The sequence below is a fragment of the Sebastes fasciatus genome, chromosome 1 (assembly GCF_043250625.1).
Source record: "Sebastes fasciatus isolate fSebFas1 chromosome 1, fSebFas1.pri, whole genome shotgun sequence".
Taxonomy (NCBI): Eukaryota; Metazoa; Chordata; class Actinopteri; order Perciformes; family Sebastidae; genus Sebastes; species Sebastes fasciatus.
The window spans coordinates 34,002,308-34,017,838 of NC_133795.1; the positions used below are offsets into that span (position 1 = coordinate 34,002,308).

General features: G+C 42.2%; 1 protein-coding gene across 1 annotated transcript; it reads left to right on the plus strand.

Annotated features, from left to right (window-relative positions):
- Positions 1-256: 256 nt before the first annotated feature.
- epha2a (eph receptor A2 a) lies at positions 257-14,675 on the plus strand. Its single transcript, XM_074645092.1, has 17 exons — positions 257-431; positions 1,734-1,801; positions 3,652-4,288; positions 8,021-8,176; positions 8,282-8,614; positions 9,548-9,675; positions 9,780-9,957; positions 10,052-10,154; positions 10,415-10,467; positions 10,564-10,689; positions 10,782-10,967; positions 11,069-11,130; positions 11,487-11,696; positions 11,882-12,031; positions 12,284-12,477; positions 12,762-12,917; positions 13,853-14,675. Exons 1-17 carry the CDS (start codon positions 356-358, stop codon positions 13,959-13,961), a joined length of 2,925 nt encoding a protein of 974 aa, XP_074501193.1. The 5' UTR covers positions 257-355; the 3' UTR covers positions 13,962-14,675.
- The last annotated feature ends 856 nt before the right edge of the window (positions 14,676-15,531 follow it).

Below are 15,531 nucleotides of genomic sequence, written 5' to 3' on the forward strand. Positions count from 1 at the left end.
AAACAGCAGTATGTATATTTTTGGACGCACTGAGCAGTAATTTACAAGAGTTTGGTATTGACTTATTAATCAAACATACATCCCTGCAGTGACAGTGCAGTTTATGAAGGCCTTCATATCTTCTCAATGAAACAGGTGCGGTCTACCAGCCCTGTGGCCCCGCCCCTCTATGACCTTATATGGAGACCTTCAACATTCCAGAGCTGTCGGTGGGCGGGGCGATGACGCCACCTGTTAGTGAATGAGCTGCTGCTCACTGAGCCGGTAGAGTCAAGGATCTGGAGTAAGAGCAGCCAGCGGGACTAGACGGAGGAGAGCAGCAAAAACACGGCTTTTATACAAGTTGTGTGGAATCATGGCGCTCCGTCGGCTCGTCCTGTTCCTTTTTTTATCCTTCAGTCAAGTATTTATCAGCCTGCAGTCCAAAGAACGTAAGTTTATCACTCTTTTGGTGTAAAAAGACTGTTAAAGTATCTTAAAGAGTAGCCTGGCTTTAACCGCACATAGTGAGTCAGGAGGCTGGAATCTGAGAGCCTGCTCTAAGTTTTACTTCTGTTTTTAGTTAAAGGTGCTTTTATAGGACTTTTACTTCTGTTTTTAGTTAAAGGTGATTTATAGAGGACTTTTACTTCTGTTTTTCAGTCAGTACAAAAACATGTAATATAGTGTGGTAAATGCCTCTTTTGAAAATACTCCTTTACTATTTGAACTTTGTCTAAACTATTTAGAATAAATTAAATGTATAGTATAGTATAAGAATTATAATGATACATTTGTAATAAACAATCTGTCATATAATACTAATTTATGGTTCACAGAACAATGTATTGCCTTACCAATAGAAAAAAAGATAATAAAATAATAAAATAAAATAAATAATAATATTAAAAATATGAATGAAAAAGGGGTGGGTGCCTATTACCCTTTTTAATTATCACTTTTTAATATAGGCCTACCAGTGTTTTTAATTAAATTACTTATTTGTTATACTGGCCTTTGTCAAGTTAGGGTTAAAGGGCACCTGTGAGATGCCTCAACATGTCGGACTTTTCTGTCATATAATACTAATTTATGGTTCACAGAAGAGTGTATTGCCTTACCAACAGAAAAAAAGAAAAAAATAATAATAAAATAAAATAAATAATAATATTAAAAATATTTTTAAAAATGACAAAGGAGTGGGTGCCTACTACCCTTGTCAGCGAACCAATTACCACTTTTTAATATAGGCCTACCAGTGTTTTTAAGTGAATTACTTATTTGTCATACTGGCCTTTGTCAAGTTAGGGTTAAAGGGCATCTGTGAGATGTCTCAACATGTCAGACTTTTTTTGTGTCACTGGTGCTACAGATTCATGTATTTCTCTCAGTCATGGCAATTTAACTGCCCACGCCTTTCTCAGACATTATTAGTCCTGTATCCTGGACCTGGAGGACACGGTAAATGAAGTCCTGAATCCGACCGACATGCTTGATTAGTCTGTCAAAGCCTGGCATGTGCCCCCCATAAAATTGCTGGCCCCTGAGATCAAGGCAGAGGATTCAGTCAAATCACAGTCACTTTCTAATTACTTTACAGCCTTTACTGTATGAACAAATACAATGTCTGTGCCAGAGAGTGTATTCTGTTAAACATTTTCTCTAATAACTCAATATCTATTTATTTGTTTTTAATGCATCGAGTGTCATTCTGTGCTTGTCGTATAACTATGTCGTATATTTTGTCTCTGTAGAAGTGTTGCTGGATATGAGAGCTTCAGGATCAGAGTTGGGCTGGTTGACGTTGCCACATGAGGACGGAGTGAGTATTTATACCTCAACAGGCATTTTTAAGCCTTCAGGTCCAGGACTTGAAACTGTCTTTCTCTGGTGAAAGACAACAAATGAAGATGTGTGAGAATTTGATTTAGCTAACAATAAGCGAGGCCTCTTTCTGCTCATTCAGTCCACTTAAAAAGCTCTCAAAGGGACAGATGGAATGAGTGGCAGCTCCATGAGGTTTGGCAGAGCTCATCTAGTCTTGTGTTAACGCTACCCTTTCATAAAGAACTTATGAAAGCCATCAAACTGTCAACCTACAGTTAAATTTACAGTACCGATTCACAGGACATCACTCCAACACTGAACTAAATGTTAAGATTTCCTTGTGATTCCTCTCTGAATTTAGAGATAACAGCAGCGAGTTGATCCGTGTAGTAAGTCGTGGCCAGACGTGAGTAAAAGAGAAAGAGAGACTGGTCCATGTGTGGAGAACCATCCCTCTATCTATAGTTCAGTGGCTTTCCATCTAAAAAAAGCAGCAGGACACGGCCACTTCCACTGTGTGGGCCACGTTTCTTCTTACGTTCTCAAAGATCTAAAGGGCTCTCGTTTTATCTGATGGGATTTCCCCCTCGTCCGTCAAACTTTGCTTTGTTCTAATCTGGCTTCCTTACTCTTAGATGTAAACCAGGGATGACTGTTTGTGGTCTTGGCTTCGGCAAATTTGAACAGTTTATTTCCTAAATGCAGTGTAGACTATAGAAGTTGGATAGTGATTACTAGGGGTGCGATATTATGTTTTATGAGACTGTATCGACTCTCAAAAAAACTGTTTTGAGTTTTAATTAACAGTTTACATGCAAAGATTAACTCAGCTAATACTTTATTTAATTTGCAAAGTTATGTGCCCTCTCAAAGTAGAGCTATGATGTTGGATGTTACAGGGACTGTGAGAAATGCAAATACAGATTCCACTGTTCTGATTTCAACTTTTTTTTAACTTAATTTTATGTACATGGCATTGTGTTCTTTATACTGTGACAGTTTTCCTAAAATTAGATTTTAAAAAATTCGTAATATATCGCCTTGCTTACACTATCGCAATATATTGAATCATAACCCCTGTATCATGATATGTACCATATCGCCAGATTCTTACAAATACACAGCCTAGTAATCACAAGTAATTGCCTGAAATTTAGTATTCAATTTGGTCAAAATATAATATGTGTAACTATGAAAATCCCAGACTTTAAAGAATCTAATGATACCATTTTAACTTATTTGAAACAGTGTAAATATATATGTTTTTGCCTCTCTTTTCTAACAACAGGTAAGGTTGAGCATTGATGTATTTCTTGAAACACCCCAGTAGCCCACTGCAGCGCTAACATATGAGGTGTTAAATTTTAATGTTAAATGGAGGCTTTTAATCTTCCTGCTCGTCATTGCTTCCCTCTCTTAAAAACTCTTAATTGCTGCCAATTTTGCTGCCACTGTGCATATAAACCTCATTTAAGCTGCCATAAATTTTAGTTGGTAGTCTACAGTGTTTGCTGGATTTTTCTGTGTGTGTGTGTGTGACACACACATGGACCCTCATCGTGTGTTGGTGGAAAACCACACACGTCGTGAGCACGGCACATGTCCAGGCCAATAATGTTAATGTGTGGAAAAAAGCTCCAGCTCACTTCTGCACTTTATGAGCTCCTCAGTCAGCATGAAGGGAAGAGGTGTCTCATCAATAAAACTGCTTCTCAGCCTGAACAAAGCCTCTGAACCGTATACTTACTGATATTTCTCTCCTTTCATTATTGTAGCTTGGTAACCGCGACTTTTGCCCCTTAAACTAATCCCCCTCCTCTGTCTTTATCTTTTTCTGTTGTACAGTGGGAGATAGTCCAGACGGTGGTGAACGGCTCACTTTTCTACACCTACACTGTTTGCAGCATAGACTCTACTGAACAGGACAACTGGTTACGCACAACATTCATCCAGCGGCGCCCGGGGACGACACGAGTCTCCGTGGAGCTCCGTTTTATCGTGCGAGACTGCAACACTTTTGATGGTGCTTCTGTCGCCTGCAAAGAAACCTTCAACCTTTTCATCTCAGAGGCCGATGCCGACGTGGGAACCAACTTCCGTAAAGGCCAGTTCCGCAAAGTGGCCACCATCGCTCCTGATGAGGTCACGCGGGACCGCGTGCAGAAGGTCAACACGGAGACGAGGACCGTGGGGCCTCTGTCTAGTAAGGGCTTCTACCTGGCCTTTCAGGACATGGGCGCCTGTGTGGCGCTGCTGTCTGTCAGAGTGTACTACAAGACGTGCCCGTCCACGGTGCAGAGCTTGGCGGCCTTCCCGGAGACGGTGGCGGACGCTCTCAGGGAGGTGGAGGGAGCCTGTGTGCAGAATGCCGTCAGTCAGGCCACCCCGCGCATCTACTGCACAGCTGAGGGCGAATGGGTGGTTCCCGTGGGTCAGTGCCAGTGTCTCGCCGGCTACGAAACCACCGGGGACTCGTGCCAAGGTAAGCACTGCCAGAAATATGCCACGCACTCAACTGAGACGTGCTGCCATGCGAGTTGTAGTGAATGAAACTCCTCCAACCACCACTTTGGCAAGGTGTGTGAGGAATGAGCACGGAGGAATGTTAATTGTGTTTGGTTCGTTTAAAAAATCTATCACAAAAACAAAATTAAATCTGTGTCATATCTGTGTAGAAGTGAGTACAGTATGAGGATGCAATCATGGGGAAAGGAGGATGTCTGAACCGGTTTGTTTTGTTTCGATTGCCCCATGTGATATAGATAAAAACCACCCAGTCGATGCATCATCTCCTCACCTGTTGGCCAACAGCGCATTCTTTCCGCTGTCTTTTTCTCAGGACGCAGGAATGGGGCTGGGCTGTTTTATGGATAGGTTGATGGCTGGAGGCGATAATGTACAGTACAAGAAGCTGTGTCCCAGTTCCCACATTTACACTGGAAATTTGACACCATATACTCAAAGATCAGTCAGTTTGTGTATTGAATTGGATTGTTTTTTTAATGTGGTGTTGATGTCGTCCCACAATTCACTGCTCAGTGGAACTAGAAAAGCTAATTAAAGCTGGAAAAGAGTTGAAACCCAAAAAAAAAAGGTATTAAATGTTTGGAAAAACATTTTCTACTTTCTGTTTGGAAGAGATTTCAAGTGTACAGCACCTTTCCAAAATAGTAAAGCGCAATCATTTCTTGTATACAAATCGAAATACTGTATAGTATTGGTATGTAGTATGAAATAGGGAAAAAGTTCTTCTTTAAAGGGACAGGAGGGTAAACTTTTTAACCATCCAGGTTGTTTTTAAAAACAAATAAGCTCGAGAAAGACCTGTGAGTACATATACACAAAAACAAATACAGTAAAAGACATAGCTGCGGTGTTCATACTGTATGTGGAATTTGTCTTTTGGCTTCCTCGGGTGTGGTGTGTTGAGCTGTCTGGAGGAAACGTGGGAGGAGAGAGGGTACAGAGAGAGGAGGGAGGAAGGAGGAAGGAGCAAGGGAGGGAGGAAGGGCACAGTACGCTGCAGGGATTTTCTGAAAGGAATTCTTTCACCCTCGCGTCACCTACAGCAGTGATTGACTAAAGGAAGGGGCCGTGTGAATGTGTCAGAGTAACTACCTGAGTGGTGCGTCTTCTCCTCGCAAGTATTTGTTTTGAGCCTGTTGCTAAGGCGACAGGAACCACAGATTACAGGGATGGGACCGGCACGCCTATCAGGGGTTAGACTGAGTCAGGCTGCGGTTTATCCGAGTCACCTTGACTGGCAGAGTTTGCTCTCTTCTTTGAGTCAGTTCCTTTGACATGAAAGCGGATCATTCTTACCAGCTTAAAGAATTTAATTAGTTGATAGGAAATAGTTGACAACTAGTTTGATGATTGATTCATTGTTTAAGTCTTTTTATTTTCTAATAAAAAGGGGGGGGGAAAAATAGCTTTTTTGAAGATGTTACCTTGGACTTTAGGAAATTGTGACAAGCATTTTTATCTATTTTATATTATATAGACCAAACAAATAATCTTTTAGTTGCAAGATTAATAGTTAGTGGAAGTCATTGCTAGTTGCAGCCCGACATACCATCGATAGACAAGTACAGTGTTTGAAAGAGTGGATCTTGAACCGAGGTTGTAAAAAATGAAGACAGAATAAAGAGAGGAAGGCGGGGAGGAAGTCACGGCAGAGGAATGTTTCAGTCTTTGAGGTTTCTGACCACAGGTGGACTCTGAGCCGAGCACCTGAACAGGAAGCTGGCAGAGAAAGACAGGAAAAACTGCGATTCCAAAGTCTGGAGGATGACCTGAGTATTAGGACGCAGGAAACACGTTTTATTACAGAAGTTAAAACACAATCATTATGTTCTAGTTTGTTCCAACTCCCCATTTAACCAGAGAAAGTGATATCCTCACAGGCTCATGTGCATTCCACTGAGGAGCACAACTGTTGTGGGAAAAGGAAGTGAAGCGACATGAGGAGGAATGCTGACTGACACAAATGAGAAGGCTGTCCTCGGTTCGGAGTCAGAGGGTGGGGGAGTCGGTCGACAGTTGGCGCATGAGGGTGGTTGGTTTCGTGGCTGCTTAGTTAGGTGTGGAGTGTAATTTAGTCAAGAGGATTAGTGGAGCAACAGGACAGCTGTTAGCCAATGACATGCCCCGCTTCGCCTCCCTTTGCGCTTTCATCCGGTTGTTAACACACGCAACGAGCTCCCTAATCCGTGTTCCCACTCGTTAGAACAATGGGCCGACACAAAGAGCAGAAAACAGATTCAATTAACAGATGCACCGGTGCGGATCACAAGTCCTTTTCACATATGTGTGTGTGTGTCGTAGTCAAAAAGGAGCGTGGGACTATTAGACAAACAAATTCCATCAAGAAGAGAAAAAGTTAGGTGAATGAAAGTTTTTCGATCAAATGAAAATATTTCAACCCTAAAATCTTTAAATTGTGAGAATCCATTGTTTGTATTCATACTTTGCACACATGCCGCTATTTGCGAGCTGTATAATGAGCGGTGCAACATATTTATGGCACCACTCTGTCCAATCTCAGAGACAATAGATGAATGGGGCCGGAGTTTCTTTGGTACGTGACAGAGGTCCTGCTGCTGCAGCTCAAGATGAAATGGGCTGGCCCCCTTTTCTTATGCGAAAGGACCTCCGCTACACCCCCACTGCCGCCAAGTGACTCCCCAGAGAGAACTTCTGTTGGTGCTCCAGACCTTTACCCCCCCAAACCCCCATCCCCCATCCATCCATCTATTCATCTTCATCCCTCCTACTCAAACTCAACCTGCTCCTTCTCTTCCACCGCGGCAGTACTTGGAGTGCAAAGGTCCTTCTGCCTGAATGGCGAAGTAACGCGACCACGTCTTCAATCCAGGGTTCAGCCGACCTCTTCTCACGGCCACCAGCACAGGGGCCACATGAAAGGCCGCTCCCTAGGGAGACAGCAGAATGAGAGCAGAGAGAGGAGATCTGTCATAAGATCCATTCTTTTAAAGGTTTTTTATTTTACTGTGCTGGAGCCCTTTATCGGCCCGTGTTTCCATAAACACTCTGGAAATCACACTCGTCTCCAGCTATTTCCTGATTCTGTCGTCCTCTGATTATTCAACCTTGGATGCTGTAATTTGCGACTGATGTTAGTAGGAGGAAGGAAGGAAGGAAGGAAGGAAGGAAGAAAGGGAGGAAACATCAGCCTCGGACTGAATTGCAGCTCTTGCGCTCTGGTTTCTGTCCACTCTGCACGTTCATTAACCTCCCATGCCCTGGAAAGGCTGTTTTGTGCTGAAATGTTCATCACGACTCTCAACCAGTTTCCTTTGGCGAAAACACCAATATTATCTGCCAGAGAATATGAGCTGGGAGTTCACAGCGGAAAGGCAGATCAGATCACCTGACGGATTTAATGCGCCGCTGTCATCCGGTTGACGCTGGCAGTGTGACCTGAGATTAGGCCCTCAGGCGAAAAAGGCGAGTGGAGGCAGATCGTCAGGGAAATCCCTTTTCATTCCTCTGGATACAAAGCCTCGGTGATTATAGGTTGCTCACAACAAATGCTTCCTGTCGGGCGGAACGGGCTGGCGTTATAGAGACAGCTTCATTGTTTGCATTTAGATCAGTCATCCCTTCCTGTGTTTGTCTGTTACTCCTAATGTCAAGCTTAAACTAACACAAACCTTCTCTCTCTCTCTCTCTCTCTCTCTCTCTCTCGCAGTGTGCAAACCAGGCTACTTCAAGCCGTCTGTATCGAGCGACTTATGTCAGGTTTGTCCTGATAACACCAAGCCCTCTGCAGCCGGCGCCACCGAATGCCAATGTGAGGAAGGTTTCTTCCGCTCGCCTTCAGACCCTCCTACGTCACCCTGCTCTGGTAACAACCACGCTCATGTTACTGTGTCAAAGTCAACTGTGAGGTCATTACAGGCGTGTTAGAAGATCAGTCTAACTGTTCTCTGTCTTATACTTCCTCCCCAAGCTCCGCCCAGCGCCCCGCATGACCTGACCTCCATCACGCTGTCAGCAGAGGGCAGGCTGCAGCTGTCCTGGAGCCCGCCGCTGGTGACCGGGGGCCGCAGTGACCTCACCTACAGCGTGGTGTGCGAGCACTGCGACGGGGCCTCGTGCGTGCCCTGTGGCGAGAAGATCCGTTTCGAGACAGGTCCCACAGACCTGCGGGACACCACGGTCGTCGTTAGTGACCTGGATTCTCATCTCAACTACACATTCACGGTGGAGGCTCACAGCGGCGTGTCCCAGTTCGGCACCGACAGGCCCATCGCGACCATCACCACCACTCTGGACTACACAGGTGAGCTCAATCACGTGGAGAGCTTTTTCTTTTTGCTTTGACTTGACCTGATGTTCTGCTCAAATTGGCTTTACTTCCTCATTGTTTGGGGTCCCACAAACCCCCCTGCTCTATGTGTGAAATCAATCAGTCGTCAACTATTCCATTAATCACCAACTATTTTGATAATTGATTAATTTTGTAAGAAAAACGTACAAAATTCTCTGATTGCAGCTTCTTAAATGTGAATATTTTCTGGTTTCTTTACTCCTATATGACAGTAAACTGAATATCTTTGAGTTGTGGACAAAACAAGACATTTGAGGACGTCATTTTGGGCTTTGGGAAACACTGATTGACATTTTTCTCCATTTTCTGACATTTTATCGACCAAACAATTTAACGATTAATCGAGAAAATAGTCGACAGATTAATCGACAATGAAATTAATCGTTTGTTGCAGCTCTAGTGAAAATAATATTGATAATTTTGAAATCAAACAAAACCAAAAAACCTTATAAAAAACACTTCCCTTTGCCACAAACTGAACGTGTTGGTAAAGAAGTGACCGTAAAACTTAATTATTACACCAAATAATTAAATATTTTATTCATTAATATTTCATATTTTTCTGTAGCGGACTTCTGAAACATGTCATCTGTTCAAAATCATGTTAAAAAGCAAAAGTCAGGAACTATAAAACTACTCTAAATATGTTTGTTGAGCTGTTTAAAGGGTCTGCTGTCTCTAGAACATACATTTTTCTTTTTTAGACATTTAGACATTATTTCATATAATATTGTATTTGTCAATAAAACCAGCATACAAAAGAAGGGCTTACTACACAAAGAGGAAAATCCAGTCTGACCCACTGAATCCCAGAGGCTTTCATTTCCAAAGACTATGATTAGTCACTAACCATTATTTTGCTCTCTGTCCCTCACCGACCGTTAGATCCCCCAAAGGTGACGCTGATCCATCTGGATGATCGCGGCCCCACCAGCCTGTCTCTGTCCTGGACTCTGTCTCGCAGGCCTCCGGCCCACATCAATCACCGCTACGAGCTTATGTACCGCAGAAAAGTAAGACAGAGTGCTTTGTGCTCTTTTGTTTCCCCTTCCCCTTGGTCAAAGTTGTAAATTATTCCAAACTTATTCTAATCCATCCACTTTTCCTCCTTTCGCAGGATGATGAGGGGGAGCGTGATGTGACTACCTACACAGTTCTGATTTTGGAGAAAAGTTCCGTCCAGATTAATGACCTCACCCCAGACACTACTTACATGTTCAGGGTCCAGGCGCTGAGTCCTGAAGGACACCCCGGCAGCTACAGCGTGGAGCAAGAGTTCCTCACTTCATCATTAGGTACCTTAAAATCTACAGAAACTACTTTCTCAAACGTCTCTCCGTATAAACGTCACATACTTGAGCTGATAAATGTTCTCTGTGATTTTCACAGCTGAGTCTCAGATCCAGGGCAACTCCACCATGGTGATGGGAGCTGTAGTCGGAGTAGCGATCATTCTGATGATTGTGGTGGCCGTCCTGCTGCTGCGTAAACGGTTGGTAACAACATGCTTCATATCCACATCCAACGCCTGTGTCATTCACATAAATGTTATCTACAGTCCCGCCAACTGTGTGATTATCCGCCACAAGCTGGAGTAAATTAAAGATATTCAGGGAGGGTTTATCAGTAATAGCTGGTGCTGCTATTGAATACAGCTTTGGTCTTTTTCACTGGAGGCTGACCTGCAATTACTAAAATAGCCAGCCTGTATCCTGTTTAGTCCGGTAGTGATTATTCATATTTTCCTCTCAGGAGACTGAACTCTCGCGGCAGGGGAGGACCTGAAGATCCCTACTTCGCACAAGGTTAGAAAACCAAATCCTGTACATGCAATAGTAGTTATTATTAAAGTTAAAGTTATTATTTAGTCTAATATTCTGGTGATTATTTCCTCTCCTCAGATCAGCTCAAGCCTCTGCAGACTTACGTTGATCCACACATGTATGAGGACCCTAACATGGCCATCCAGAAGTTTGTCACAGAAATTGACCCCAGTGCCATCAGCAAACAAAAAGTCGTCGGTGTTGGTAAGTGTTTTTTAAAAAAGAAAAATCTTTTAACTTCCATTTAGTGAAGTATCAGAGCGCAGTTTCTAACATCTCCTCCCTCTGCCGATCAGGAGAGTTCGGGGAAGTGTTTTGGGGCGTGATGAAGACTCCCGGGCGAGGGGAGGTGGCCGTGGCGATCAAGACGCTGAAGCCAGGGTACTCGGAGAAACAGAGGCAGGACTTCCTGAGCGAGGCCAGCATCATGGGTCAGTTCTCGCACCCGAACATCATCCGCCTGGAGGGAGTCGTCACCAAATGTGAGTCAGTCAGAGAAACGTCAAACGATCACTCTCAACTCATTTGTATCAACTGCTTCTATACTTCTGCCTTCACTAAACCTAACTTTTTTAATTTTCAGTCAAACACGCCATGATAGTGACAGAGTACATGGAGAACGGAGCTCTCGACACATATCTGAAGGTACGTGCATGCGTTTAGTTGTAAATGGGAAGGGTCAAATGACTTAGACTTAATATTTTTAGTCCCTAATATTTGTATTCCTTGTCCTTTTCTTTTTTCATCAAAGATCAAAGGGAAATTATGTTTCTGTATATTTCCTTATATTGGATTATATTAAAGTGGTTGTATTGATTTTACCATCTAAGTCTCAAAATGTTGAACTATTCCTTTAATGTATATGAAGCACAGACAGTTAAAAGTAGGGCTGCATAATTAATCAAAGTTTTAATTTATGTCACATTAAAAATCTTTTAGCAATGAAATAAAAAATAAATTAAAAAAAAGCGTATTTAATAGCTGCCTTGTTTTCCCGTTAGGACCGTGATGGAGAGCTTCCATGCTACCAGCTGGTGGGGATGCTGCGTGGAATAGCTGCCGGCATGAAATACCTCTCAGACATGAGCTACGTCCACCGTGACCTGGCAGCCAGAAACGTTCTGGTTAACAGCAACCTGGAGTGTAAAGTGTCTGATTTTGGGCTGTCGCGAGTGCTGGAAGACGATGCTGAGGGCACTTACACAACAAAAGTGAGTTTATATCATCGGCTACATTTCACAACCTACGAGCACAGGGAGAGCTAGTAACAAATGCCAGACTGTTAATGGTATTTTCACTCTCAAGTGTCCAATCTAAAGTGTTGGTCTGTCAGCGCCTCGTGTTTCCACTCCCATCACTCATTAAATATGATTTGTTAATGTTTGTCTTCTGTCAGGGAGGTAAAATCCCAATCCGCTGGACGGCCCCCGAGGCCATCGCTTACAGGAAATTCACTTCAGCCAGCGACGTGTGGAGTTTCGGCATCGTCATGTGGGAAGTCATGGCATTCGGAGAACGGCCCTACTGGGACATGAGCAACCATGAGGTATGTTTCATCTGTCACATCGTCTTTCCAGCTCTCACGGTTGAGGTGAAGGATTGTTTTGGCCTGTGCAGGTCAACCTTTAATGTGTATAACCGCTGAAAGTCTGTGCTCTGACATCCAGAGTAGTTTCCCACCATCGTCTTCAAATGAACTGTTAATGTCAACATACGAACACAGCACTTCTTTCCGACCGTCTGTCACCACACTCATAAATACACTTTAGATCTAAGCGCTGCCTTCACTCTTCCACAGGTCATGAAGGCTATCAACGAGGCCTTCAGGCTTCCTGCTCCGATGGACTGCCCGTCCGCGATCAACCAGCTCATGCTCCAGTGTTGGCAGAATGACCGCTCAAAGCGACCTCGCTTCTCAGACATCGTCAACATTTTGGAGAAACTGCTCCGAAGCCCGGAGTCTTTGAAAACCATCGCTGACTTCGACCCACGGTATGAACATTATTTTGAAGTTTATGGGTTGGTAACAAAGTAAAAGAGACAAAGAACTACTATAAAAGTCACTAATCCTCCCACTTTTTCTTTAACTAACGCAGTATTAATCTCTGTATTTACCGTTAGAAAATTACAAATGATTGAAACGTCTCTTAAAACAGTCCGCAGTATGTTGACAGTACAACTGGTTCCCTCTTGTTCAAACATCATCAAATGCACTCTGTACATAATGTAGCAGTAAATGATGAGTAATCTGAGTCATATCCGCTGTCCCTTCACAGTGTCTCCATCCGCCTGCCCAGCACCAGCGGCTGTGACGGCACCATGTTCAGGTCGGTGCCGGAGTGGCTGGAGTCCATCAAAATGAACCAGTACAACGAAAGCTTCGCTCGCGCCGGGATCACAAGCATGGAGCAGGTGCTCGCCTTGAGGCACGAGTAAGTGGACACATGATGGCACAGGTGCAAGCTCTGATTTATCTGGCACCGGGCCACACTTTGTAGTAACACAGAGAGAGTATTGAGCTCTCAGCTTGACCATTTGTTAGTTTGTGAATGCAGAAATTCTCCACTCCTCCTCTCTCCATGTCATTCCTCTCATTCTTTACCACCACAACTTCTACTGCAGGGGCCTTTTTTCTTTTTTTAAATCTGATGTAACCCCAGAGCCCTGTCACATGAACGAGCTATTTCAACATGTTATCCGTTACTTTTAGCTCACTATTTGAATTGTTTAATTCATTACTTTAAGCAATCTATCTCAACCATTTATACATTGTACATGAGCTTCATGTTTTCCGGGAATGTCGCCACAGACGTCCAGATTGCTGTGCTGCAAATGTATAGATATTGCAGTGCTTTCATTGGTGGGCCATGGGCTCAGTTACCTTTGTGTTGCCTCATTTGGCGATGGATGGTGACGTAACAGACATTAATTTAAATGAAAATCTTCCAGATTGCCACTTTAAGATTTAGTTTTGGTTCTTTTTTTTTTAGTTTTTTTTTTTTTTTCTGCTACGATTATTTACTTTTTATATTACTTTTCTTATCTGTGACAATTTTTTATTTCTTTATTTTAATATATGTATATGTTTTTTTATTTAATATATATATATTGATTTGTTAAATAAATAATTATTTATTATATATATTTTTTTAATTTATATTGATTTGTTAAATGTTATTTATATGTGCTATTAAAATCAAATAATTACAAAAAATTGCTTTTAGCGGCAATATATGGATATTGTTTTCTAATCGAAACATAATTTCAATTTTTTTCCCCAAATTAGTTGAGATACTTCATATTTGGAATCACTGCTCTACCAGTCCCACGGGGGTCTCATGTGTTCTCATTTATCTTGTCCTTTCAGAGACATCAGGAACATCGGAGTGCGGTTGCCCGGTCACATGAAGAGGATAGCGTACAGCATCCTGGGTCTGAAAGATGAGACCAGCTCCCTCAGCGTGTTTGCAGTATGATCTAAGCATTCCTCCAAATCAAAGTGCACTGACCGACCATGCCATTTCACTCACGGACAAAGATGGCTGCAGTGAAACTGAGCTACCCTTCAGCAGCGGGGCGTTTCATCTGTGGCGGGACTGAAAGGGACCCTCTAAACCACTCAGAAAGGACTGAGATAAAAAAACAAAAACACTTATGTACTTTATGATAACAGAAGACGAATAATTTATCTTTATGTAAAAATGTTTTATATGTTGAACAGTTATGTGATGTAGTAAATAAAACAATTATAAAACAAGTAAAAAATGTGACACAATGTGAGAGTGCTTAGTTTGCATTTACTGAATGACTGAAATATTTAATGCTCTTCATGGTTAAGGGCGTTTTCATCCAAGCACTCCCTTTTATCCTGCCAGCGGCTCTGGATCCTTAAATCTGTTTGTTTTTCTACATTTATTTTTATGATCAATGAGACTTACTTATAAATTTGGGATGATTATTCCACTCAGGGCAAAGAATCACACATTCTTATGTTTTGTATTTAGTCTCGCTATCGCAAGTCTTTTGTTTGTTTACATCATGTCTTAATACAACTGTCCATTTTTATTTAATATTTATTTCATTTTGTATTTATGTCATTTGTTACATGAGAAATAATTCTGATCTGGCGCATATTTGCCAGGCAGGCAGTATATTTTTGTGTTTAAAATAAAATCAGTGTTTCCTCGTGACTGGATCACTTTCTTGTACTCGGTAGTCAACGTGTATTTGTTTTTACTGAAATATCTCAACGACTGTTGGACGGATTGAACTTTAGAACAGACATATTAACAGATTTATTGTGGATGAACCCTACTGACTTTGGTGATCCCCTGACGTTTCCTCTAGCGCCACCAGCAAGGTTGACATTTTTGTTTCGAAAGGAATGTCTCAAGTATTAGATGAAATTTGTTACAGACATTCACACTATTTGTGAACTTTGGTGACTTTTCATCAGGTCAAAAATGTAATTTGTCCAATACTTACCTTTAAAATGACTGGCATTCCCATCAGCCTCAGCTGTCCCTTGTGCTTATTAGCAACTATTAGCTTGCTATCACATGAAACTAGGATAGTAACGTGATGAAAACACTGATGACAATAAAACAAATATTACGAATACTTCAAGCCTAAATGTTCAGAAAAAATAAAATAAAAACTGTATTCCTTACATCTGTCTAGCCAACTTTTAATATTATTTGCTCACTCAACACCAGAAGTGACCTAATATATGATGACCTTTCTGCCTACAAATAAAGTATGCACTGATGCCATACAGTCCATAGCTCTTTACACTTTCATGCTCAAAACATGATGAACTATTCTAATATAGGTTTCTAAAGGCCTTTCTTCTTCTGACACCACCCTCTGGTCAGCTAATATGTTTACTTCACCACGACTGGTGAAAATCTAATCAAATTTCAGACCTCAACATGTATCTACCTTAAAAGTTTGGTTTTCTTTATAATTTACCAGCCTCACAGGGCTCGTCCCGGTGACGCCTGCCATCCGGACGGAGTTGATCAACCTCGATGACTTTGCCAAGGT